Genomic DNA, 27918 nt, shown 5'->3' on the forward strand with positions numbered 1-27918 from the left:
CCCCGCCCCTTGCTGTCTCTTTCCCTGGGAGTGTCAATGTGCCTTTGTCTGGTAGTCTCTCAGATCTTACAGACTGCTCCACAGAAAGGACACAGGAGGCGAGGGAGAGCTTGCGGAGAAACAACACCAGATCGCAGTGAGTGTCCCCAGACTAGTGTCGTGTCAGCCTGGGTTAGACTGCGTGCGTGCAATGTCACTGTCCTTAACCCTGTAGTGTCATTAAGTCCCATCGGGCCTTGCAGTTATCATTATGATGCCTAGTGTGTCCTGTGTGTTAGAGGATCTCTCGTGTGTAACGGTATGTACATGGTGTGTCACACGACCTGTGCAGTGGGGACGACGCGGTGATCCTGTGTGTGTGTGTGTGTGTGTGTGTGTGTGTGTGTGTGTGTGTTTTGTCTGTGTGATGTCTGTGTCTGTTCTCACACAGCAGATGGTCGGTGTGCAGTGTGTTGTGTCCTTTTACGTTCTGTGTCGATGACAGTTATGTGCGCGTCGTGTGCACCGATCATGAGTGAGGTCCCTAAGACCTGGAACTCCTTTATATTGTGCGCTTGGAACGTCGTGTCCTTGTGTGTAATTAGTGTCCGCCAGCGTCATATCTCTTGTATCAGCTCTGTACTAGGAAGATACATCTTACAGCACATCCTACTCCCTGCTCATGATCAACAGTTATATGGACACTACATTACTACAACATTTATCTACATAGACACATTGGTTAGTACCTGACACTCACTCTGGGTCTGTACTAAACACATCACGTCAGATAGTAAAATAAAATCTATGTAATTACTAGACGCAGTAACTCACACCCCATTCTCACTTACACCCTCCACAACAATATCATCCCTCCCACATTGCTTGTGGCCACACTCACAAACACCCTGACACCGCCTGTAACCCCTCCTATCTATCCACGTGTAGTAACAACACAACAACCTCTGTCTGTGTGACTGAGCTAGGAAGTAACCCATTGCTGAGGCAAAAATATCATTATTCACATGTTTTATACTGTGAACACACTAACATACGTTCTAGACATACGAGTGGGATGATTAGTACATACTAGGAAAACTAATTGTCACTGTTTACCTGTTTTCTTTTGTTTACTACATGGGACCACATGTATCTTGAGTTAAATACATTTTTACCATTACAACATGAAAAATCTATAGATAGAAAGTATGTAAATCATTAGGGTGCTTTTACATTTTATATCAATAATTCTAGAAGTGAAAGTAATATAAAAACATTAGTATATTAATTAAATGTCTTATTTACTCCTGCATAGTAGGTGTAATGATGAGAAGCAAATTAATATGGTCTCTAAATTTGAATTCCATTTATTTGGTTTATTTTAACTAGAAATGCTTATGCATTATTACTGTATAACATGTGTATATCGAAGGTGTTCTATGGGGTTGAGGAAATTCATGGCACTTGCAACCCATATGTTAAAATAAGTGGTGGAAATTGTAGAGACAGCTTTATGGCTTAGGGTGTTCTGTAAGATAATGTATGTAGAAGAACACTAGGCAAATAGTTTAACACTGGGCCTGTATAAAGTATGAATGACAGGAGTACTGTAGTAGCCCATTAGTCACAGCTGATCCCCCTGTAAAATAGTCCTTAAGCAACTAGTCTTATACTTCATCATTTATTGTTTTACAAAATATACGTGAGAAAAATCAAACTTTTCTGTGATAATTTGTCATGTTGTATGTAGAACCTGAAATGTTACCCTGAGGATATAGGAAACAATCCGATAAATCAGGGTTACTAATATATAAAGTGAAGAGATTTATGCTTAATTCCTTACTTCTGCACTTTCGTTTAAATATGTTGAATTTTATTTTATTATTCATTTTGTTTTGTCAGCAAAAAAAGTAATACTTGTCAGCAGATCTATCTGTTTTAGCCCATTTCTTAATGCGAGATTAATGATAGTATGTCAACATTTCATGCAATTCTAGTTTTATAGAGGAACAGAGAACTTGGTGATGTTCAGGTACTGTAGTACCCAGAAATTAACTCTGCCAGTTTTTGCCGTGATGTCTAACACCACATTGCAGGGAACTGAATTCCATCCCCTTAGGGTTTCGCTCCTGCCATTCTGTGCGCTGTATTTTACATTTTGCAGAATGTATAGTCTATGAAGAAAGCTGGGATGACAACAATCAATTAATTTTGCTGTATGTTGTGGTTTGGGGTAGGACTGAGAAAATTTAAGGCCAAATTACCACAGTGAAACATGTTGCGTCCAATTGCAAAACAAGGCGAATATTTTGTGGAACAGTGAACGTTTTTCACATCTCTACTCCTAATTAGTTCATAAAATAACTTTGGAAGATATTATTGATGCTGGTGTTTTCTAGTGCAACAGATTTGTTTCTTTCCGTAGTCCTCTACATTATGGTGGTGTAATGCAAGTCTGGTGCAAATTTGCTACTAAACCTCTTTATAGCCATAAATATATCTTCTTAGAAGGTTGTCACGCAAGCTGTTTAAGTGCTCAGACCTAGAAAAAAAAAATGTGCTGCAACTAATGTCCAATAAAAAACAGAGATCATTTGCTCGATCACACACCAACTAAAGCTCCACTAATACATTGTAAAAGGTTGGTAGCGCAGAGCTCTCTCGCCCCCAAGAGGGCGTGGCTTGTGATTTGACCTCCATCAATCCCGTTCTGTTGACTTTTTTTATTTGTTTATTATTTATAACTTATGATTAATACACAGAACAAGAGAAAGTAGATCCAACAGTAGCTGTGTTAGTGGGAGCCTTGGGTCCTTGTTGTTCTTCCAGCTTTGTTTAGTCTGGATAGGACCAGTTCTGTATTGAATGGCCACATACCACAATCAATCTTGCTACACTTGTTGATCTGCATTCAAAAAGCAAATTGTCAGGGCTACAGAACATGGTTTTTTTTTTTACAGAGATGGTTATCTTTAGAAGTGGAATAACATTAAAATAGTTTTATTTCTCTTCAAAATTATGTTTGTCACTAATCAGTGAGAACCTTTAACATTTTCAAACAACCAGATTGAACTGTTCTGATCAAGGAGACCTGGACAAGTCTCCAGTAACCTATGTAAATCCTGACACATAAAACATATCTTGTATTTAAGTCTCATGCCAGCTTCATAGTAAGAACTACAGACAGGCAAACTAAATGCAGTACAGTCATATGTCCCTGGTTATTCGGGGTCAGTCTAGTAACCTATCTATGTATGCCTCTGTATCTGTGTTTTTTTATTTGTTAATGATATTTACTTGTTTGTATTGGTTTGTTTTAATATTTATGTGTCATTGTATGTTTACATTTTGACAGTCTGTTTTTGTGGCTCATGAGATTGATCTCGTGACCTTCAAGATTTGAAGGGCAAAAGCTGCGTAACTCCTGGGAGCCCTGCCACAGCTCCAGCCCATGCTGGCAGGGACATACCATTATTTGAAGGGGAGGTCATGTGATAAAAAAACCATTTGTAGCAAGAGCATAGCATGATGAAAGGGGAGTAACTATGTTATTGCTCTGCTCCCTATTGACTGGATCATATGAAAGGATTGGAGAAGAGTGAAAAAGGTATACAGTGTTTCCCAATATGCAGCCCTGAGCTCCTAAGGCTAGATCCTTGTTTAGGTGTGTCAGATTCATTAGCATGCACTAATGAAAACATCCATTAAGGGTCTGATAATACAGGGCCCTGTAAATACGCTAGGCACATGTCACAAAAACGTCTTGCTTATGAACATGGTTTTTAACCATATGTTTTTTGTGCAACTAACCCATTTGCTATTAAGCATCAATAGAACTTTAAAAAAACTAATAATTATCCTGGTCTCTAATAACAAAAAATAGTTTTCCTTAAACACACACACACACACACACGCACAATATATGTAAGATACTGTAGAAGATGAAAGCACAAATCAGTGTCAGCAGGTCACAAGACAAGCGGTTCACTAGTCTCGGAGACTATTATCATCATCATCATCTGCTATTTGCACCTACTCCTGATGCTAATAATACAGCTTTCACAGGTGTATACAGATCTGTGCCCTGGTCTGCATTTATTTGAAATTGCGCTAACACGTCCTTACTGTACTCTGCCTACATTTGAGCAGCCCTGTCCCACCTCTCCAGGCACAGGTTAGCGGAAGGCCTACTTTCTGTGGTTGCGCAGAGCGATTTTACGCAAGATACGCAACGCAAAAAGGCATAGTACTTACTCTGCATCAGATCCAGTGAGTCTAATCAAATGCATGTTCCAAAATTTATATTCATGGTTTTTAGCGTTAAAATGAGACGGGAAAACATGAATTTGGAGGTCTTCAGGTCTCTTCCTATGCTTATTGCAACTTTCAATTGCACTTCTGTGATGAAGGGCACTTCGATCAACGTGAAAACGCATGTAACACACACAAGTGCAACATATAATAAGTCTGATGTCTCCTCACTCATGATTAATATATGTATTAAATGTGGCTAATTGTTTTGCACAGTGCAGATTTTTTTCTGCCTCTTCAAATCTAGGCACTCTTCTAATTTGTGTAGGAAACTCCACAAAGACCACAAAAGTAGGCATGTACCTAGAAATGCTAGGGGCTGACCATCTATGCACACTAGTGTACATCTGCCATTGTAAATGTGGTTTACTGTATGTACAGTACGTGAAGAGCCACAATGATATTGGTAAAAGAAATGGAGTCACCCTTCCAAGACCTAATTTAAAATCCAATTTTACCACTACAAAAGGAATAAATGTTTCTCACTTCAGCAAACACAGAACTAACAAAAGCTAACATTGACCATGGGTGACATAGCTGTTATTGCATGTTCTGGAGCTTGGGAAACGGTGGCACATTGTTTATTGTGCAGGCATACTGCTAGATTTACCTACTGACCTTGTCACATGACTGGCAGAAAGGATGAATATAATATAGCACATATACTATCTTATTATACAGTATAAATGGTTGTTTTCCAAAGTATCTTATTTCATAAGACTCTCCTCAGATGTATTGTTAGTGCTATGTAGCTTTGTTTACTTGAAATAGTCAGTAAATGACACATATATTGAATGATACTGAGGGAAAAATGTATGTATTGGTATAATTTCCTTCTGGAAATCACTTTTCCGGAATGTTCTGGAAAGGGGACAAGATGAATAATTGCTGCAGTGATTATGTGAGGAGCACATCACAATAATACGAGTGGCAGTTTTTAAATGTAATTTAGTCTATTTGAGGCAAGCTTCAAATTTTGGAAAAATACCCTATCTGTAATTCCCCAATTCAGAAACCTAAAAGATCCCATGAAATTGGTTTCTGAGGAATGACTGGACTTGCTGATTTACTGTATATAAAATGGACCTTCTGCTTATAAGAAGGCTTTCACGGGTTCTGCCTTGGTTCAGTAAGACAATATAATAATCTGTGCCACATCTACTTCAATTGTTTATAGTGGGTGAGGCTGACGGGAAACACACAATTGTGTCAGAAGCAATGTTTTGTAGTCCTTGGCAATGCTGGTCAGTGTATGGGGAGAAGGATCTGTGCCAGGTGGAGGAGGATGGGGACTGTCCTGTGGTATAATTAATAGTCCTTCTCTATTGTTTTTGTCACAAGCTCAGATTTGTACAGTAACCAATCAAAACGGCAAATTTCTTTGTTGTGTAAACCACACTCTTATTTACTGATTTTTCCTTTTATCCATCTTATTTCCATACCTAGTATTTTTCCTGTATTACATGTTTACATTTCACTATACATAGTAAAATAGTATTATCCTAAACCATAATATTTAAAGTTTCTGTATAACCAAATTACAGTAAGCACACATAAATGTTACTCGCATGAGACTAAGGAGTACTATGGCACAGTGGTTAGCATTGCTGCCTCATAGCGATGGGATCATGGATTTAACTCAAACAAAGTCTCTATCAGTGTGGAGTTTGTGTGCCTCCCCTCCCCCATAGTCCAAAAACATACTGGTAGATTAATTGGTTCCTCACAAAATGGACCAGTGTGTGCTTGTTAGGAATTTAGAATGTAAGTTCCAATGGGACAGGGGCTGATGTGTATAATTATATATTTAAATTTTATATTCAGCATTGCGTAATATGGGCGATAGTAATACTAATCAAACCATTCAACTAGGTGTATCCATACAAGGCAGTGTGGGGGACATTGGAGTGAGACAACCATTCTTTTTAGGTGTTGAAGTGACATCCATCCTAGATGATTACAAGCATTCTTCATACAAGTGGTGAGGGAATGTACCACTGGCTGGTGGGTGAGATGGGCATTATATCTCTTGGTAGTAAGAGAGGAATCTGTCTGCTCTATTTTTAATGCCTTTTGAGCTTGTGAAAACTAAAGGAAAAACACATGAAAAAATAAACTCCTTTAGATCAATGGGGATTATGCAAAGTGAGTACTACGTCCATTTTGCAGTGTCATGTGTGAAATTGCTTTGCACATCCCAGAAAAGTGTCTGCATGCATATGTGCTATGCAGATTTGTGTGATCCTGACTTACGCCTCTCCAGGCGACAGCAGGTATAATGAGGGAGGGAAGGTGAGTTCTAACGTAGGCATAGTACAGTAAGAGGGTGTTTGCTCAATTGTGAGCAGATGCATACCGGGCACAGACGCATATACGACTGTCCAAGCTGTATTGTTTGCAAGTTGTTAAGGGTGGGTACAAGTAGCGGATGATGATGGACGCCAACAATACAGAACCGCTTGTAATGCTACAGTGACCAGGGGCGGATCCAGACTATTGCTATACCCCGGGCGATTTTAGGGGGGGGGGGGGATTTAGGCCCCGCCCCCTTTCTAATTTCTAAGGCTGCCGGCGGCTGCACAGTATGTGCAGGTCCGCTCGGCAGTGACAGTGTGCTGCCCCGCTGCTCTGATTGTGTTTAAAACACAATCAGAGCAGCTGGGTAGCACACTGTCACTGCTGAACAGACCTGCAGTGTGCAGCCGCCGGCAGCAAGCCCCTGCGATTCCGCCAGTGACACTGCTAGGTGCTTTCTTCTTTGCACATGCATATATTATGCTTTTTCGTGAGTGTGTGTTTAGGCAAACTTGTTTGTTTTTATTTTATTCACCTACGTGAGATGGGGATCTCAAACCACCACACTGTGAACTGGGGTATCCTTCTCTGATACAGTGTAATGGATTGAGTGCTGTTAGGGCAGCGGTCCGTTTAGCCGTCACCCCCGCTTTAACAGAAACACCACTGCAAAACTTGGGCTATGAAAGACGTGGATATCCGGTACTTGTAGTCCTCATTCTGGTCTTCGACAATTAAGCGGCAACAGTAACGGCAACAACCCTAGCCATTCCTGTTTGCACTCTCATTGGTCACCTCTCCGATTTCCAGTGCAGTAAGTTCAGGGTATGGGGGGAAACAATCTTCTTTGGCTACCTTGTTCAGTGGCACTTCCTCTCCTGCTGGGTTTGGCTCCATGAGGTCTGGGGGCACACACAATGGTTCAGAGTGACATAATCACTGGAGATGCAGATAATCACGGTACCTTCCCTAGATTTACCCCATTTAGTCCATTTTCCAGGTTTACAAGATTTGGGATAAATGGCACTTCTGGGCGAAATCTGACTGGTCCTCTAATTGCATAGTTCCGCTACTATCTGTAGGATTACCCCAGGGAGGATGAGGCTCTTTACATATTAAAACTACTACAGAACAACAAAAACCTTGGTGAAGTGACATTATTCCAACTGGCTTAAACTTTATAGAAAGTACCTGATACCAACCTCCCATTGCTCATGAGGACACCCAGGGAACATAGGACAAAACATATGAACACATTCTTGAGTGAAAATGAGGTACCAGGTGGATATGAACAGTTTTAACACCTCGTTCCCCAACAATAACCATCTAGCAAGACTGATGGTGCTACTTGCAAGGACACATCCTTTTTTTTCCTGGTGGACTTTTCCTCTGGGATATCTGATTTTCATAGTGACTGTTATAATTGCCTTTTGTAAAGGGCATTAAGATGGCACAGTGCTTAGCACTGTTGTCTCACATCATTGGGGACATGGGTTAGGTTCCGTGTGTGGAGTTAATGTTCTCCCCGTGTTTGCATGGGTTTCCTCCCACACTCCAAAGACATACTGATGGGTTAATTGGCTTCTGAGTAAATTAACCTGTGTGGTAGGGAGTATAGACTGTAAGTTCCACTGGGGCTGAGACTGGTGTGAATGATGAACTATTGTCTGTAAAACACTGCGGAATTTGTTGGTGCTATTTAAGTAATTGTCCAATAGATTGTAAGCAGGGCCCTCTTGCTTTTCTGTCTATCTGTAATACCCAGTCTTGTTTTATTACAGTTTGTTCCCACTTGTATAGTGCTATGGCATATAATGGTGCTATATAAATAAATGTATATAGACACCAAAAATCAGATATTGTCTGGGAACCCTGACCATCCTATTAATGTCTTTTTTGTCTTTAACTACAAAGACACGTTGTATGAATATGTAGATTGCAAAAAACTCCCAAAATATTTGTATGTGAGCAAAACAAGACATAGCATTGCCTGGCCCTGAATGTGGCACAATACAGTGAGATGTTTTTTTTTGTTGTTGTTGCTGTATTGCATTTGCTTCTACAAAGCAGCTGTACTGTAAACAGTACATTATGTTATATGTGCGCAGTACTGTATTGTTTTTTGGTTTTTTTTTACTTGTCCTACCTGCACAGCTTGGTATTCCCATCATTTCCTGAATATACCATGCCAATTAGAGAAGAGTATGGATAAAAACTGCAGTGTTCTGCAACAAAAGTACTAGATATTGTATGGTACACTGCAGGGATTGTGTTCTTACTGGTTGTCTGAGGTTGCAGTTTTTTGTAAGTAGAGGTTAGGTTTTGTGATGAAAATTCTGGGAACTTGAGATATAAGTTTCAGGAAGTTGTTACATAGTCATTGGATTGATATGACAGCATGATATAGTGTAACATAATTTTAGGATGCAAGAAGCATGTGTATATATGTCAACAAACTACCATGTCTTGCTGTAGAACAAGTGTCTGTGACACAATCGCAAAATTCTCTTTCCAGCAGAGGGAGAAATGACACATTGGCTATTTTTCTGCTATTGTACATTGCTGCTGTATCCTATTTAAGGTTATAGGAGGTGAATTATGGAGGAGGACCACTGGTGTCTAAAAATAGATCAGATGTTGAGGTGTCCAGTTCTGTAATAAGTGCACCATTTTATAGCTCCGCTGCTGTAAATAAACGGCATTTGCTTGTATTTACATGTTTTATTTTATTGCTCTGCTATTGAAGATGATTTAGTGTGTGAAATATTGTGCTGTGTTGTAGATCTGGAGATGGCGGAGTTACAAGAAGTTCAAATCACGGAGGATAATGCTCTTATGCTGGACCCTTTAAAGGTAAGACTTTGTCTCTGAGTGTTTTTAGTTTTTGTTTTTTTCTTTGTTTCTTTAAACTTATAAACCTCCATATGATCCTTCAACCTCTGTTTTGTTTTTGTTTTTTTTAGGCAGCTGAGCTAGCCGCAAAACTACTTCAAGTGCAAGAGCAGGTATGCATATGTTCTTTAGAGTGTGCATGAGTGTGGGCAGTGGTGAACTTCAGTGTGTTTGTTTGTGTGCTCCTTGAAAATACACCAAATTGTATGTGTGTATAAACTAATCAGCTTTCACATGTTTGGAAGAAGTGTGTATTTTCAAATAGTGCCTCGTCACTTATCAGCTTGAAGGGCACTTGTAAGTATGTTAAAAAAAACACTATCACTACTGTCAACTGTTAGTATGTAAAAAACGTCAAGCTGTGTAAAACTATAAATTCAGGCGAAAGCATTGCAAAACTATGTGTGCTGTATGATAATATCCTGATTCCGCTTCAGAGTCAGCGTGCCAACTGCTCAGACTTGTTCCTTCATTCTGTTCCTCTGGTTGGCGAGGGGTCTGTGATGCAGAAAGCCACCTAGGAGCGCGAGTATAGCGTATACAACTTGACCGTGCTTCAGTCGTAGCGGTTGCATACAGCGCCACATAGGGTTTTGATCGCATTCATGGGGTATATCATTTTATTTTTATTATTTATTTTTTTAAATATACTGACATAGCATGCAAAGCACTTTGTGAAAAACAAAAGTGACAGGTTATCTAACATCTGTTTAATAAATCGTACATAGTGTACTACTGGTGTAATACACACTATTTATACTTCAGCTAGGGAAATGACACCTATTGTAGCTAAGAGAGCGGACGGAGTTTATTTACTCTTAAAATGTGTGCACTCAAATTTCTGTATATTCACAAACCTTTAGATCTAAGTCAGGTTTACAGACATAGCCAGGTTCTTAACTTACGTAGTTAGTTTATCAAAATTATCATCCCTGATTAGTATTTTTCTAAACCTTGTTATTTTGCTGTCTGGACACCCTTCTCATTTGTCTGGGCAGAATAAAAATGACATGCCAAAGGATCGTGTGTTACTGTACGAGCTGATGGGAGTCTGGTACAAACAATAGTTGGAGTTGTGCTCAATGTGATGTGCGTGTTTCAGCTATAGCTTGGGTGTTGAGTTGTCTTAGTGTGTGATATTGCTTGTATTTTACTATATGGCATTGAAAGTTTGGTATACAATGTTTTTATATAATAATGTGGTTTATGTTCTGTGCAGGAGCTCCTTAAAGAAAACGCATTTACCAACTGCAAATTTGTAGGCCAGCATTATTTTTATTTTTTTCTAAAGCCTTTCTATTTGCACAGATGTACACTTTTGCCCGCCAAGTGCATTTCAAAGCCGATGCCTACTTCCTGATCTGTAGGTCCACCTGAACATGCGCATGGAGGAAATTGTAAAAACGCCATTTTATAGTGCAACCTACTGCAACTTTAGGATCTCCTCCTTCATTACACTAAACTTTTTTCGTTTTTTGTCCTTGAATAAAACATGAACATCAGAACTATCTTTATCTGCATGTGTCACTATTGTATATTTTGTTTTGAGGGTTTGTTGTTTTTGCACTGGTTGAAGTGCACCTGGTAATTCCCATTGCTATATGAGATGAGCCTGGAAAGTGCATAGAACATCACAGATGAAGCCTGATTTCTGCCACAAAATTCCAATTTCTCCCACCAGAATATGCTAAACTTAGCATCCCCCACAGGTGGTGATGCTTTCATGAGTAAAACCAGGTGCCTTGCTCAAAAATTGGGTGTATTTGTCAAAAAAAAAAAAGGCTCAAACAGCATTAGACCTGTGGGAACCCAGTTTTGCACTTTATAGTTATTGATGTTACAGTGTGCATTTATTCTGTCCCTTGCGGTGTATTTACATCACTCTAGAATTCTGGTATATACTTATCCCTATCTCCATCTCTGTATCTCGCGGTGTAGAAGCATTCTATCGAGACTCCCTATGGGATGGTGACAGTCACAATTCAGGGCACCCCCAAACCCAAGCGGCCAGCGATTGTAACATTCCATGATGTAGGGATGGACCGTGAGTATGAGGGCTGTCTGTATTCAGCTGACCTGTTGTCAACTTCTGTGTGCGTCTGTCTGCATCAAACTTGTGTTTGTGTCTGATTGTTACTTGTAGTGCTCTCTCTGTGTTTGTCTGACCACTGTCTGTGACTGACAATGTTTCTGTAATTATGTAGAAATAATGTGTTCTCTGAATCCAAATCATTGCTGTTCTGTGTCACATTAAAGGGCAGTTACTAATTCTTCTGTCTTCTTACTCCTTTGTTTATTATTTATAGTTTTATCCTGCTAATCTGCATTGACAGTAATCCTAGTTGGCAAAATAAAACTTGTTTACTGAAGAACAAATAGAGTAAATACTTGTAGACATGGTGTTTTAAACGGGCCATACGCTAGCCAGTCCTGTCACTATGCATGAACGTTCAACAGGATCTGTATCTAATTTGCTCACAAAAATGATGATCTCGCTTTAGCTATTTTATAGCTGCAACAATGTAATTACTGAGATAAGTTGCATAATTGGGAGAACGGAGTCATTATACCATTGACTGCTCCTCTGTTTCTGCAAACTTCCAAAAATTAGACATCAGAGCAGAAACTGGAGATTCACATTTTGGAAATCTTTATCTTTTAAACCATTAATCATTGCAGTATATCTGCAGGTTGAAATATTATATACTTATTTATGTCGGTGAGCTCAGAGTAATAAACGGTGTTTGATTTTGCTTGTTCCACTCCCAGCACACCTATCTATCATCTTCAGCTTTCTTTCCCTTATGACTTACTTTTGTCTATTGTCTTTTAGATAAGATGTGCTTTGAAACACTCTTTAATTATGAGGACATGTATGAGATTGTGAAGAATTTTGTTGTTTGCCACATTGATGCTCCAGGACAAGAGGAGGGGGCAGCTGTCTATCCTCCTGGGTGAGTGTATATGACATGTGAAAAAAACAGCTAGTTTGATCTACATGCTGTGCAGCTTGTATCGGATCCTAGCAAAATGTAATTTTATTCTTCCCTCTTATGTTCATAGTTAATAAAAATGTACATAAGTTATTATACTGTATATAGCAAAGTGTCGTGAAATGCTAAGTGCATGAAGGGTACATTAGCATTTTTTAGAACAGTATGTTCCTAATCCTAACACTCTAATTTTGCCTCTACCTCATTCAGGTATCAATACCCATCACTTGATCAGTTGGCTGAAACCATCCCATGTGTGCTGCAATACCTGAAGTGAGTGATCCTGTAGACAGACATCTGGAACACACTTTCACTTTTCATGGGTTGTATGTAACTATTCCTCTTTCTCCGCTGCAGTTTCCCCAGTATTATTGGGATTGGTGTAGGTGCTGGCGCTTACGTCCTCGCCAGATATACGGTAAATAACACTGATTAGAACTAATAGTCAGGAATTACTACAGGACCATCTTTTTACTCTGATTTGAAAATGTTCCTATTGTTTCTAGTGTATTAATATAAATATCTAGCTGTTTTTGTTTTCTCTCCTCCACCAGCCATTCTTTTTAATTTCTCCCCACTAAACCCAATTTTTCCTATGGGGGGCACTGGGGTGTAGGGGGGCGATGACGTGGAGCTTGGGTACTTTAAATTAACAGGCCTCCCCCTCTATAACCCCCATTGGCTGCTAGCAACTCCATTTTTTTTTTTTCATTCTTTTAAGTGCCTACAAGAACAGGGTTTGTTTTTTGTAGCTGCCATAATTTTTTTTTTTTTTTGGGGGGGAGGCAAAGTGTTTTTTCTATTAGACGTCTCCTCGACCATGGTGAGGACTGGTGTGTGTGGAGTGGGCAGCAAAGGTATCGCGATCAGTGCCTCTTTCTGCCAAAGAGGGTCATGTGGGGGCTCCCTTGTTGGCAGTCTTATTCCATGCTTGAGCGATCACTGCCCTAGTTGCTATAAATATATGGCCAGCAACATATGGCTCTCCATAAGATAGTTGCGAGGGAAATAACTGTAGAAGGAATTGAAGTCTTGATAACCTGGGCTACCAGAGCATATACTTCAATCCACAGACTATTTGCAACAGGGCAGCTCCAGAACATGTGTATATCATCTCCCGTCCCTCCACAGTTCCTCCAACAGGCCTTAGAGTGTGTTGGCCACATCTTATGAAGCCTGTCAGGGGTCAGATATAGTCTATGGAGTAGTTTATAAAACATCTCCGAATGGTTCAAACACCTAGACATCCTATAACAGGGTTTCCCAAACCCAGTCCTCAGCGCTCCACAACAGTGCAGGTTTTCTGGATCACATGTAACATAATTAGGACCACCTGTGGATCTGTTACAATGTGTCTCAGTAATGAATACACCTGTGCTCCAGCAAGGAGATATGGAAAACCTGCACTGTTGGGGAGCCCTGAGGACTGGGTTTGGGAAACCCTGTCCTATAAGCATTATGAAAGATATGGTCACATTGATTCTCGTCTAATACTAGGCCGAGGTCTCTCTCCCAAGCACTTTGGGAAGGTAGCTTCAACGGTTCTCTCCCAGAAGTAAGGATCGTGTACCAAAAAGAAGTGGCTGCCCTGTTTGCCCCTGTTGTTAATCTAGCATGGATGTGCGAGGGAGGCTGTTGCAGGGGGAGTTGTTGGGATCATAAAGAAGTTAACCAATGACAGACCTGTAAATATTTATAAAAGTCTTGGTATGCTATATGGAACTGGTCCCGTAATTGCGAAAAGGATAATATAGTTTGGTCTGAAAATAATGATTTAACAGGCGTAACCCCTTTAGCGAACCATATTTAAGATTAAGATCTGGGATGAGCCTTCGAAGGACTAAGATGGAGAGGTTAGAGGTAGGGAGAGTCATAATTCCTGTAGACTTCAAAGCCTTATCCCACACCAGTAGCGCATCTTTTACAAGTCTAGGGAATTCAGATGAGGATGGGCGCCAAAGTTTAGGGACTCCTAAAAGATCTTGCAATGGAAATGCCTGAACTAATGCTTTCTAAATCTACCCATGGTTTATGAGCAGTCGGGAGAGACCAATCAGAGTTGCGCAAGTATGGTTGCCTCCTGGTATCTAGCTAAATCGGGAAGGGCCAGACCACCCATTCTTTTGGATCGTGTCATAGCTGTATGGGAAAGCTTTGGAGGTTTCTCCCTCCACACATAGTATCTTAATATGACAAAGTTTATCCATATACAATTTAGGTAAAATGAGGGGAATTGTGCGAAACAGATACATTAATTTGGGAAGTATTGACCTTTTGAAAGCAGCAATTTTACCAAGCCAGGATATCTCGCTGCACTGCCATGACTTTGCTAAATTAGCCAATTGTAACTGTAACGGAATATAATTTGCCTCAATTAAAGAATCTATATGTGGAGTAATCAATATCCCTAGATACGATATTGAGGTGGTTCACCAAGAGTACGGATAGGATGCCTTCAAGTGAGTCAGAAGAGGGCCCGATATATTAACAGGTAGAGCATCTGTTTTAGAGGTATTTAATTTATAGAATTATGCATCACCAAATTTAAGTAGCAGGTCGTGAAGGAACGGCAGCGAGACTTGGTAACATACAGTAAAATATCACCAGCGAATAAACAAAGTTTGTAGGAGGATGAAGCCAAAGTGACGCCAGGAAACTGAGGATGCTGTCTATTTTTTTTTCCCGCTAAAGGTTCTATAGCCAACACAAATATGAGGGGTGACAGGGGGCATCCCTGCCTAGTACTGTTGGTGATCAAAAATTTTGTCTGACGTAAAACCATTACTATAAACCGATGCAGACGGACCATTGTATAGTGCCATGATAGAGTTCAGGACCACTTGACTAGAACCAAACCGGATAAGGACCTACCTCATATATCCCCAATGCAGCCTGTCAAAGGCTTTTTCTGCATCTAAGGATAAAATTAGAGATGAGCGGGCTCGGATTCCGCTAATCCGAGCCCACCCGAACAGTGCGGATCCGAGCACTGTTCGGATATTTCCGGCAGGCAAAAAAATGAAAACGAGGCTCTGTCGAATCTCGCGAGGGGTGGGAGGGAGGGCCCAGAACAATTCCATCTTGTACCTCTTTTTTTGGCATTATGTGCTCAAGCTACCTCGGTGCAACCTTTTGGCCTAAAAACAATATTGTGAGGTGTTCAGAATAGACTGGAAATTAGTGGAAAGGAATGTTATTGAGGTTAATAATAGCGTAGGTGTGAAAAAAAAAAACCACAAAACTGGTTTTTAGCACTTTTTATGTTTTTTTTCAAAATGAATCCAAATCCTTAAATCCGAACCAAAACCTTTCGTCAGGTGTTTTGCGAAACAAATCCGAACCCAAAACCTCAAGCAAATCCGAATCCAAAACACGAGACACCAAAAGTGGCCGGTGCACATCCCTAGATAAAATTAATAGTTCGTTAGAGGATTTATTAACTTGTTCCAGTATGTTAATTGTTCTACGAGTGTTATGAGATGTCTGCCTACCCCAGAGCCGTAACGACGGCGGTGCTAGCGGTGCGACCGCCCAGGGCGCAAGCCCAAGGGGGCGCAGCCGCCCGTTACCTGCCTCTGTGCCCAGAAGAAACCACGCTCTAATTTAAGCAACAATTCATTCAGGGCATCAGAAGCAGTTCAGTGGAACGCATGTGCGTTCCACCGAAAGCAGGAAGTTCGGCATTTGGAACGCATTTGCGTTCCAAATGTCGAACTTCCTGTTTTCGGTGGAACGCACATGCGTTCCACTGCTTCTGATGCCCTGAATGAATTGTAACCTACCGGATACACAACTTACTCACAATTCCCGGATACACAACTTACCAAAGTGTCCCCTGTATATCCCGCACGGTAAGGTTGTGACTTTTGTAGATCTTTGTTACAGATATTACAGTGATAGGAAACGGAGGGTAGTGGAGGGAGCTGTATGTGCCTGGGATCTCCCCTCCAGACAGGATTTAGTGAGCAAAATATGAAGTTGCACTGACTTTCTTATAGAGGATTTGTCTCTAATGCTTGCTACTGATAGTAAATGTAGAATTTAGCAGATTATATACATCCAATATGATTCAGATTGTTTTGGTGAAAGGGAAAGTTGATTTCCACCTCTATAAAAATCATGTATTCTCCCCTATAAAATATCCTGTTTTTGCTTCTGTCAGTACCTTTTTGATTAAGATCTCTCATGAGACAATGTTCTCTGATTTTCCATCTGTCCTCTAATATCAATAATTTGGTTTGTACTTTAATATAGAACCAGTGCCATATATCTATATAGATATAAATATATATACATGCATTTAGCTTTTCATGCATTTGCAAATATGTGTAACAGAATTTTTTCTGTAAAGTGCCAACTACACCCCCACATTAAGCTGGCCACACACACTCGGCAAATGTCACGCCCACATAGATGGGGGGGGCGCCGGTGCCCTGTCTCGCCCAGGGCACTAAAATGTCTAGTTACGGCACTGGCCTACCCATAACAAAACCCACCTGATCTGGATGTATTAATGATGGAATTAGGGGGCTAAGGCCATTTGCAATTAGTTTAGCAAATATCTTTATATCAGAGTTAAGTAAAGCAATAGGTCTATAATTTTGGCACACAGTCAGATCCTTACATGGCTTGGGTATCGTCACTATTCTAGCCTCAGGCATCTCCACTGGAAAATTACCCTGCCAGGAGCCTTCATTAAACAATTGTCAAAAATCTCATTTTTATCTTCTGCTTCTTTCAATACTCAACCAATTATAATTCCTTTAATGTATAGGGAGTGGGACTGCATCGGCATAATAGCAGCTGTCGATTTTCTTTAAAGTCGAAGATAGGGAGAGCCTTAATGTGGGAACACTGCATTCCCCAGTAGGGCCTCTGACTGAAGACCAGCACAAACTGAGGAGTAGGGTCATTTTGTTGGATAGGAACGTATTACATAACAAAAATGTTCTTAGTATTTAAAAGTACTGTAATAGGCATAACACAAATGTTTCTCATTATGGTGTAGTGAAAATCTGCAACTCAATACTGCACACAATACTGCACACAATACTGCACACAACTATCAATACAACCAAAGTTCTGATTGTTCAAATGTTGACAGGTGTTTTCTTATTGCTTTAAGGGGGAATTAGTCTCAGGGCTGTCACCCTATCACATTCTCACGTCATTCTCCCCACAGCTTTCACATCCTAACACTGTGGAAGGTCTAGTTCTCGTTAATATTGACCCAAATGCCAAAGGCTGGATGGACTGGGCAGCACATAAGGTAAATATGAGTCTGTTTTTTTGGACACACTATAAGTGGTATTTAGAACTATATTTGTTAATTCTATAAGTGTCTGCTTTGCCTATCTCTCTTAGATTGTTGTCTTTGTTTGACATTCTAATTCCTCACACTAGCCAAGCTCAATTAGTGCACCCGCAACTATGGGAAACTGATATTAAGTAAGGCATGTATAAAAATCTGTTTCTCAATCTGGCTGTTTTGTTGTTTTTTATTGTTTGTGTTTAACTATTCCTCAATAAAGAGAGAAAGATTAAACACGTAAAACAATATACACTATATGGACAAAAGTATTTGGCCACTTCTGTTAATTATTGAATTGAGGTGTTTCAATTAGACCCATTGCCAGAGGTGTATAAAATCAAGCACCTAGTCATGCAGTCTCCAGTTACAAATATTTGTGATACAAAATGGGTCATTCTGAAGAGCTCAGTGACTTCAAGCATAGTACTGTGATAGGATGCCACCTTTGCAATAAGACGGTTCGTGAAATTTCATCCCTACTGGGTATACCATGGTCAACTGTAAGTTATATTATTATAAAGTGAAAGCTGAAGACCACATAAAATTACAGAGCGGGGTCAACGGCTGCTAAGGCGCATGGTGCATAAAAGTCGTCAACGTTCTGCTGATTCCATAGCTGAAGAGTTACGAATTTCCACTGGCATTAATGTAAGCGCAAAAACTGTGGGACAGGAACTTAATGGAATGGGTTTCCATGGCCAAGCAGCTGCATGCAAGCCTCACATCATCATGACCAATTCCATGCGTCGGATGGAGTGGTGTAAAACACCCGACACTGGACTGTGGAGCAGTGGAATCGTGTTCTGTGGAGTGACGAATGACGCTTCTCTGTTTGGCAGTCAGATGGGCGAGTCTGGGTTTGACAGATGCTGGGACGTTACCTGCCTGACTGCATTATGCAAACTGTGAAGTTTGGTGAAAGAGGATAATGCTATGGGGCTGTTTTTCAGGGTTTGGACTTAGGTCCCTTATCTCCAGTGAAGGGCAATCTTAATGCTTCAGCATACCAAGTCAATTTGCACAATGCTATGCTTCCAACTTTGTGGCAACAGTTTTGGGAAGGCCCTTTTTTATTCCGATATGACTGTGCCCCAGTGCACAAAGCAAGGACTACAAAGACATGGTTTGATGAGTTCGGTGTGGAAAAAATTGATTGGCCCGCACAGAGCCCTGGCCTCAACCTAATCAAACACCTTTGGGATGAACTGGAAAGGAGATTGCAAGCCAGACCTTCTTTTCCAACATCAGTGCCTGTCCTTATAAATGCTCTACAGAATAAATACGCACAAATTCCCACAGAAACACTCCAACATCTTGTGGAAAGCCTTCCAAGAAGAGTGGAAGCTGTTATCGCTGCAAAAGGGGGACCAACGCCATATTAAAATATATGTATTTGAGTACAATGTCATTACAGTCCCTGTTTGTGTAATGGTCAAGCGTTCGAATGCTTTTGTCCATATAGTGTACATCTGTACATCAGTAAACAAATAAACAGAAACAATCCTCAAATTTTCCTTTTTTTTCCTAAAAAACAAAGAAAAACAAGTGGGGGAAGGGGGCAGGTAAGAAAAAGGAGGATGAAGTGTGGTGAGCCTCGGAGCAATCCTGATAATAAAAGGGTAAAAATTCTCCTATTTAAAAAGGGTTACCAGATGGGCCTGTCTGGCCTGATGTTACCAGTACAGTTGAGTCATCTGATTATGCCTCGCCTACAACATAGGGAAGAATGTCCGAGCTTCCCAGACAATACAAAAATAGATTATTCATACTTGATGAGGGTACGATAGGAAGGAGTCTCCTTGCACTCTAACCAATGGAACCAAATTGCTGCAAATTTTGTAAATCGCTCTCTACTTAATATGGAAATATCATCCATGATCTTATAGAGGTCTATCCTGTTTAACCACTCTTTCAGGCTCAGAGGAGATTAAATAACCAAAAATCTGGTCAGTCTTGGATTGTTATGCACGTGTAGCATTCTTATCTTTGACGAAGACTCTTTGCCTGGATATCATATTCCATTTTGATGCATTTATAAATATTTCCCTTACTAATACTATATTTTTGCACATATCATCTCTTAACCCCTTTGGTTATGTGGCTTTCTCTACTCTAGCTATCCGGTCTCACATCATCAATCCCAGAAATGATCCTCTCTCATCTTTTCAGTGCAGTAAGTAGAACCACCTTCCAGTTGACATAAGCTTTTTTTGCACTGCTAGTAGTGAATCGTTCTGATATGATGTTTTGTTTGTGTAGGAAGACATTTCAGGGAATACAGACATTGTGCGTCAGTACAAAACTAGCATTTTAAACTCCCCTATTGTGAGCAACAACCAGCTGTACTGGAACAGCTACAATAGGTAAGCTAAACAAGAATAAATGTTGTTACTTGCTCTGTTCAGGTGCATTGCCTTTTTAATATTGTGTTGGACACAACCCAAAAACTTTTATAAGTATTTACATTTACAACAGTTTAAAGTTTATAAAAAAAATAATATTCATAAGCTACAATGGTGAATACTTTATCAATTGAAGACTGAAACATGAGTGCTGAAGTTGAATCTAAGGCTTACTTGGTGTTGGCTCAAGAAAGTAGGGGTAATTATCAAAGTGTGGTTTATTCTGTCATATTAAAACTGCCATCAATTTAATTTTGGGTGTGGTTTTCAAACTCGCACCAACAGTATTTATAAATCTGTGTTTGCTTAGAAATCTTTCTGTGTGTAAGGTTTGAAAGACACAATCTGTTCACTACAGATTTAACTTTGTGATGCAACTAATTTTGACTCAATTTCATGCTCAATATACACCTTTTAGGAGGAGTATCTCGTGCATCCCATTGGCCTGCTGCAAATTTACTTGATTGATGCATCTGCATACTATATTTAAGGTTGAAAATGTCGAGATTTGTGTCTAAAAATATTTTGCAGTTACATTGTGACCACATTTGAGCTGTCAGCTATAGGTCGAGCACTTTTATAAAGGCATCATACTGAAAATGCATATGATTTGACCAGTCTAGTCAATTATTATCTAATCTAAAAAAAATATTTTTATATGGTTGTCGGTGTAGTTTTTCAGACCGCTTTTTGATTCATTGCAGTTTGTATGGATTGCAGGTCGCAAAACCGGCATTTGCAATCTGCTGTGTTAAAGCAAAAATTTTTTTATGCTTTTACTATGATGATTTAGTTTTTGAAAACCACACAAAAAGATTCATTTTAAATTACCACACTTTGCTACATACCCCCATGTCTTTACACAATTTTGATTTTGTGTTGTCTCATGAAATGTAACTTTGTTGTATACACATTTCAACTGTTGTCAACTTTCTGTGTTCTGCAGTCGTCGAGATTTGAACTTGGAACGTGGAAGTGATATCACCTTAAAGTGAGTGTCTCTCTGATCCTATATTGCTCATAGATGTAATTGGCGGTATGCCCCTCTGACATATTTTGGTTATATTTTCAGATGTCCTGTGATGCTAGTAGTTGGTGATCAGGCTCCTCATGAGGATGCAGTGGTAAGCACGGGTGGATTTATACTTCACATGAGTTTTCTTTAGGTGTGGGTGATTCTTCTTGGGTAACCTTCTGTGTGCTTACAGGTGGAATGCAACTCAAAACTGGATCCAACACAGACATCATTCTTGAAGGTGAGCTTAAAAAGTGTGACGAGGAAAATGTGCACGCACTGATGGATCACACAACTAGAAGTACCTAAGAGTGGAAATGGTTTATAGCTGATCTACAAGTAGTCATTTAGATTTCAGTGTGGTATCTGAAATTGTTCTACACGGGGAGCTAACGGATACATCAGGTAGATAAATAGTGGTCCTGGTAATGAGATTTAGAGTGTTACTGAGAAAACTGTGGCAAGGTCATTTTGACATTTGTTAGGGATGGTGCGAGCTAATATATTATTTGTAAAGAATACAAATGTTCTAGTGTTTGATACTATTTTATAATATAATATAATATATATATAATATATATATAATATAATAATATTAGCATTATTATTATTGGCATCAGTGTTCCACATTGCTGGACAATAGGGATATATGTAAAACGGAGACACATGAGGTGGACAACGTTAATGTAGACATGAAAACAAAGGGTAGTAAGAGCTTACAGAAGGGCTGGATTACAGTATATCTGAGATGTGCGTGTTGGAAAGCATGCACTTACTGATAGGGTACTATATGCTTGATATAATTCTGATGACACAACACAAATGTATGATCTGGCAGGAGAGGCCCACAATATCCTCATTGTATTGTGAATTTTGTTTTTTAGATGGCAGATTCTGGTGGACAGCCACAGATTACACAGGTATTATTACTGAACAATCGCTTTATGCATTTGCTTTATTACCATATGACATGTAGTACTCATGATAGTTTATTTACTTTAGTAAAGGCAACTGTAGCGCACACAACCTAGCTATAAAATATTGTGCTACATTGTATGTTGCATGTGATAAGGAATAAAATGTTTATTCTTTTAGTTGAATAGTAGTGACTTTGCAGGAAATCAGAGGCTGCTGGAAGGCTTTCTAGAATAATCGAGGACAAGAGCTACACAAATGTGCGAAATAGTAGATCTAGCATTACTAATACACATTTAGGCTTCATGCATAGCCAGTATTTGTTTTACAATGCAGTACAATCCATAAAAGCTTATCAGACCTCAATCACAAGGGTTAGGTAACCTTACCACCACACGTTACTTCAGCTAAATTTTTAGCACTTTACTTTTTTTCATGTTTAATACCCCCGATTCTCCCCTTTACTGGTCAAAGGCAATATACTACAAGTGCTGATATTGTGGTTAAGTACTATTAACCTTACAGCAATATGTTTTATCATGTCAGGTTAAGTGTTCCTGAAATTTGAGCACTTCTATTTCGGTCAATGTATCTATTAATGGATGTTCATTAACTAAGCAAAACTGAAATACGAAAAATAACATTCTATTATGTATGTACAAAGTCACACATAAGGTTATAACAATGTTTAAATTAAGATCCTCATTTCATAAGTGAATAGTGTTTGTTTATATTTTTAATTATTCTTTCTATAAAATTTTAGCCTGGGAAACTCGCTGAGGCATTCAAGTACTTTGTGCAGGGAATGGGATACAGTGAGTATTGCTAAAATTTTATTTTCTTTGATTTTGTTTAACTTCCATTTGTTTGTTGTTTTTTTTTTTTTTTTACATGTTGTTGACAGTGTTTTGTGCTCTATTGCTCTGTCATACATAGGGTCAAACTTCCTTGTTTGTAAAGTAGGTAGTTGCAATGAAGCTGTCCAGTACTATGAACACGGTGGCTTCATAGCTATTCACCATTAAGTCTACAGTGCCCCTGCTACCTTATGCTGCATGGCCAGGCAGATATTACTCTTTCAGCTTCAGCCAATACTTTCTTTTCATTATTGATGGTTGTAAGTTACTCAAACACAAGACAATGCTTTGTCAAATAGAATATGAATCTATTCTAAACAGCTGAAGAGAGTATATGTTACAGTATCACTGTTTTTGGAAACCATTCAAATATAATGTGATCTTATATGGTTCATGTACACTAAAATGAAGGTAAATGTTTTCCACATTTTATCACATAGGTTCAACAGACAAGTTAGAAATGTCTCCATATTGTCTGCCACTTTCTGAAAACCCCGTATGTTACAAGCAGATAAACATGCCTCATCATACCTTATTTCCCATCACCCTGCCTGCTGTATATGCTTCCCTGATTAGTTTCATTATAAATGTCTCCATTTTATATCAGCCACTTGTTTTCCAAGAGTGATACCACTACTTACATTGAATCAATCATCTCTCGATATGACCGTTTATTTTTTATTTCAGAGATGTCCACTCATTAATTAATGCTAACTCCTCTCACAACGCTAGCAGAATGGTATGAGTCTTATGTCTGGTTCCTCTGTAACAAGAGCATCTGACTGATTGGCTGCTACAGTTGTCCAATCAGTGCTCTCAACACATAAGGTTCCAGTAGCAGAGCAATTTCACAATGTCCTGCCATCCACTGTAGGCGTATGATCCATTACAGAAGCACCAGGATGTGACTGTCCAACCTTCCAGGGCTGCAAGACCCCATGCTCCACAGTGCTACTATTTTGTGACAGGAAGGTTTTACAGTTAAATACTTAGTAGATCACATTTAACACAGAAAGTACAGGATAAGTCTGACTTGTGTTTCATTTTCCATCGTCTTTATCTGAGAAAGACCGTAGGATTTTATAGCCATTGTAAATCACACTCAATTCTCTCAGCTAGTATATACATTTCACATTAACCTTTAACATCAACCTCTTCTGTGACTCAGTGCTGCGTGAGAACAGAGTCCGTTGAGAACGAATAGGTCAGAGCTGGAAACCATGGACCTGTCCCCAAGTCCACCTAGCACTTCCAAGCCTTAGGCATATTCACTCTGTGGGCCATTTGGGCCTGCTGGATATGCTCACACTACATTACCTGTTCTAAAAAAAATCCTCCTGGCTCTAGATATTCTGAAATGGCAAATATTTTCCTACTTCTCTTGTGAGAATATTCTAAAATATTGTTAGTATCTTCCTCTTCTATAACTGTGGATGCTTAATATGACAATAACAGAGCAAAGATATCCATTTTTGCTGATTGTCCCACTCAACAGCCTTACACAGGCCCTACAATTAATGATGATCTTAATAGTTCCAGAAGTATTCATTTGTCTTGCTATTTCTTCTCCCCAGTCCCCCACATCCTGGATAAGAAGCGCAGTATGGGGTGAAGTATCTTTTTGAAGAACTTGTCAATCCTACCACCCCCTTCCTTCCTTCACTGCTCTCGGTCCTTGCACCCTTGCTTCTTCTTCTCACCCTCCTCACCCTCTTCTGTAAAGGTGCTCGGGCATGAGACACTCACCCCCACCTTTTGTGTGAATATGATGTGTATATATTCTTTTTGTGAACGGACACCTGAATACCTAGCTATAATGCCTTCAGTGTCAGAGGAGCCAACAATGCAATATGTTATATGTATTAAAGCTTTCTTGGACAGAGGAGTACTTATTTAGTATATTATAACCCTGTGATCTTTTACCTATTACCTTTTAAGCATGGCTAACCTTCTTTAGACTGCTGACCTGTAATTTGCAAGATCCCACCAGCCCCACAACCTGTCATGTTTATTCTGTATATCACTCATTTCTGACATTCTTTATCTGTTGTTAATTGGTATGAGAGAAAGGAGCTTCAAACTTGGAGAACATAGTAAATATCTTCTGTGGCCACACCCCCAGAGGGCTACTTAGTGCAGTAAAGCGCTAGGCTGCCTATTACATACATCCCTTCCCCCAACATACCCACTCGCAGGACAGTGGGTCAGATCTCTAAAATTGGGACTGTCCCACTGAAATCTGGTGAGTTGGGAGGTATGCATAGTACCAAACAAAACATTATGTGAAATTACAATACTGAATACATTGACCGTGCTTCAGATTTCAATATGTAATATATAAATAACCATACATACATGCATTTCTATGTTTATTGGCATTGCTAAGAAAAATGGAGTATGGTAATTCAAGAAGTGGTGAGGACAGGGCTCTGTAGTTTTCTATGCATAAGAGATTCAGCAATTTAAGCTGCACTGCCTAAACCACCAAATAAATATTTAATTCATTAATCATTGTCCCTTTTACCCATTCCACTGCTAACTTCATTCTTGTTTGATTGCAGTGGCTTCCTCCTGCATGACTCGTCTGTCTCGCTCCCGCACCGCCTCTCTGTCCAGCGAGGGGAATCGCTCACGCTCTCGTACCCTGTCGCAGAGCAGCGAGTCGGGGGGAGGACCGGCCGGAACGTTCACGGAGGTGACCTGCTGAGAAGTGACGATGCTGGGGACATGTGATCACTCCCACTCTGCGTGAGGGGAAAGGCATTTTAGCGGAGCAATTGTGCTAATTAGAAAACTAAAAACAAACCCAGTCTTCTCATGGAAGATAACAAGATGTCTGTACCTGTGTTTCTCTCCTATCTCAAGATTTTTACTGTAATTTTCTGATCACTTTGCCTTTTCTTATTTTGTATTACGATTCATATACCTTTGTAAACAAAATTGCAGGGTTTGTTTATTTTGCATTAACTTACAGTTGGATAGATTAACCTTGGCTCGCAATGGGGTAGCTAGAACTAATGCTTTTTTTCTTCCATGTATTCCTTCTGCACTGGTTTTCTCTTCCTATTGTCCTTCCCTATTTCAAACTCTCCATGGTCAGGCAGACTGCAGGACAGCTTTCTACAGCTCCACCTTCATGTGGTTTTCTTAATAATTTTTATTACCCTAGCAGGCTTCTTCACCCCCCTTCCCTGGCACATAATGTTATCTTATGGGTTAACAACCCCTCCTAAGATCCTCTATGCCCAGGGCAAAGTGAAGGGGGTAAGAAACTGGTGGGGAGAGATCTCAAAGGTCCAGCCACTGGAATACTCTTTAGTCATTTTTGAGGTCACTGTAAAGGTTGCAGCACAAAGGAAGACTGTTCATGCTTCTAAGAAGCTTAGAGCTAATGTCTTTTACTGTACCCGACTCCCTTTACCTTGTAGTTGTAGTGCTTGGGTGACTTTTTTTTTTTTTTCTTCCCCCGCTGCCACTTGCTCAGGGTTGCTTCCGTGAGTCTTAGAGGGGAGGCATTACAAGACTAGCACATGCTTTTAAGTTGTAAAAAAACAAAAGAAAAAAAAAAAACAAAACATGTAGATAAAGCACATGGTAGAGGCTTTTTTTTTTTTTTTTTTTTAAATTAAGTGTAGTTTGGTTAGAGACATATAAAAGTAGAAGATTACAAGTGTCACAAACTTCCACCTGGCGTCCTACCGTTAAACCGCCCTAATGTCAATACACGCTAGTGATGTTGCCGTCCAGGCAGAACACCAATAAGAAATTGACATTTTGACATACTTATTACACATAAAGGTTAGGATTGGGGGCAACTTCTAGGACATTTATAATTTGACCAGACATCAGTAATTCTTACCTGGCAGTATGCATCTTTATATATTTTATACCGCATTAAGAAGTTTTTTGTTTTTTTTTGTTAGATATTTTGTTATGTTATGTCAGAAGGGTAAATGTCACAATGTACTAAATTGTATCTTTGGCAATTAAGAATATCTGTTAACATCTCACAACCTGTTCAGAATTGCTACTGTCAAGTTCAAAACATAATTGAGAATAGGTTCAGTATTACATTAAGTGAAACCATAGTGCCAACATAACTCAAATGATTACATTGGTTTTGACTACTTGTCCTTTAAGCACACACTAAACAAATCTATATGTACACAGATTTTACTTTAAGAAGGATTGTTATACATATGCTTACATTAAAGTCACATACTACTTTATGAATTGTGTAGAATTAAAATAAAATCCTTTTTAATTTAATTGTGTGTATGGGTTTAGAAGACTTCACATTCAAGAGCAAGGATGGACAAGCCTTTGTACTCCCAGCTGTTGTTGAACATACCGGGAGATTTGCCCTATTTCAGCCACAGCTAGAGTGGTGACTGATGGCTTTCCTTTGTTGAAAGAAATAATTTTTCACAAGAATTTACTGTTTTGAGACTGTCCAAACAGTAGGTATGTTGGATAGCTGTAATACTATTGCTCCATATAACTACATCCCATATGACCTATCATTGGGTATTTTACAAGTTCCAGGATTCATCGGGCAGAATGTGCTAAACAACTGTAGCACAGAATAAAGGGAAAAGCAGTTTATAAAAAGTTGCTGCTCTTTTGCGTGTGTATTTTATACATATACACACACTTCTGTCCGTGTGTAAAGTGGGTACAAAAGAAGAGCAAATGTACTCTGTTCTCCATTTGACAGTGACCTATCCAGCTTTACATGTATTGGACAGAATAGGAGACGAGGATGAGCTACGTTATGTCTTCAGCTTGGATATTAAGATGGATGTGTAGCAGGAGGCATTCTGTATAGGATTCATGTTCTTTTTCTGTTAGTTTTATTTTTCCCTCACACTGAAAAATAAAATATTAAACCAAAGGCTATTGATTAATTACTTTGAAAATGCAATTTACATGGTTTAAAATAACGAAG

At 39.4% G+C, this 27918-nt stretch overlaps 1 protein-coding gene across 2 annotated transcripts; it reads left to right on the forward strand.

The window, feature by feature from the left end:
* Positions 1-27864, forward strand: NDRG2 (NDRG family member 2). Of its 2 annotated transcripts, XM_075212789.1 has the most exons (17): positions 1-136; positions 9368-9438; positions 9549-9590; positions 11416-11521; positions 12311-12431; positions 12681-12743; positions 12828-12888; positions 17653-17739; positions 19898-19954; positions 20041-20144; positions 21130-21174; positions 21256-21307; positions 21392-21439; positions 22083-22118; positions 22877-22928; positions 24545-24578; positions 25532-27864. In XM_075212789.1, the coding sequence occupies exons 1-17, from the start codon at positions 37-39 to the stop codon at positions 25701-25703; spliced, it is 1251 nt and encodes a 416-aa protein (XP_075068890.1). In that variant the 5' UTR covers positions 1-36; the 3' UTR covers positions 25704-27864. The 2 variants fall into 2 exon arrangements, with proteins under 2 accessions (XP_075068890.1, XP_075068899.1); XM_075212798.1 differs by lacking the exon at positions 24545-24578.
* The last annotated feature ends 54 nt before the right edge of the window (positions 27865-27918 follow it).

This window comes from Mixophyes fleayi, chromosome 1 (assembly GCF_038048845.1).
Source record: "Mixophyes fleayi isolate aMixFle1 chromosome 1, aMixFle1.hap1, whole genome shotgun sequence".
Taxonomy (NCBI): domain Eukaryota; kingdom Metazoa; phylum Chordata; class Amphibia; order Anura; family Limnodynastidae; genus Mixophyes; species Mixophyes fleayi.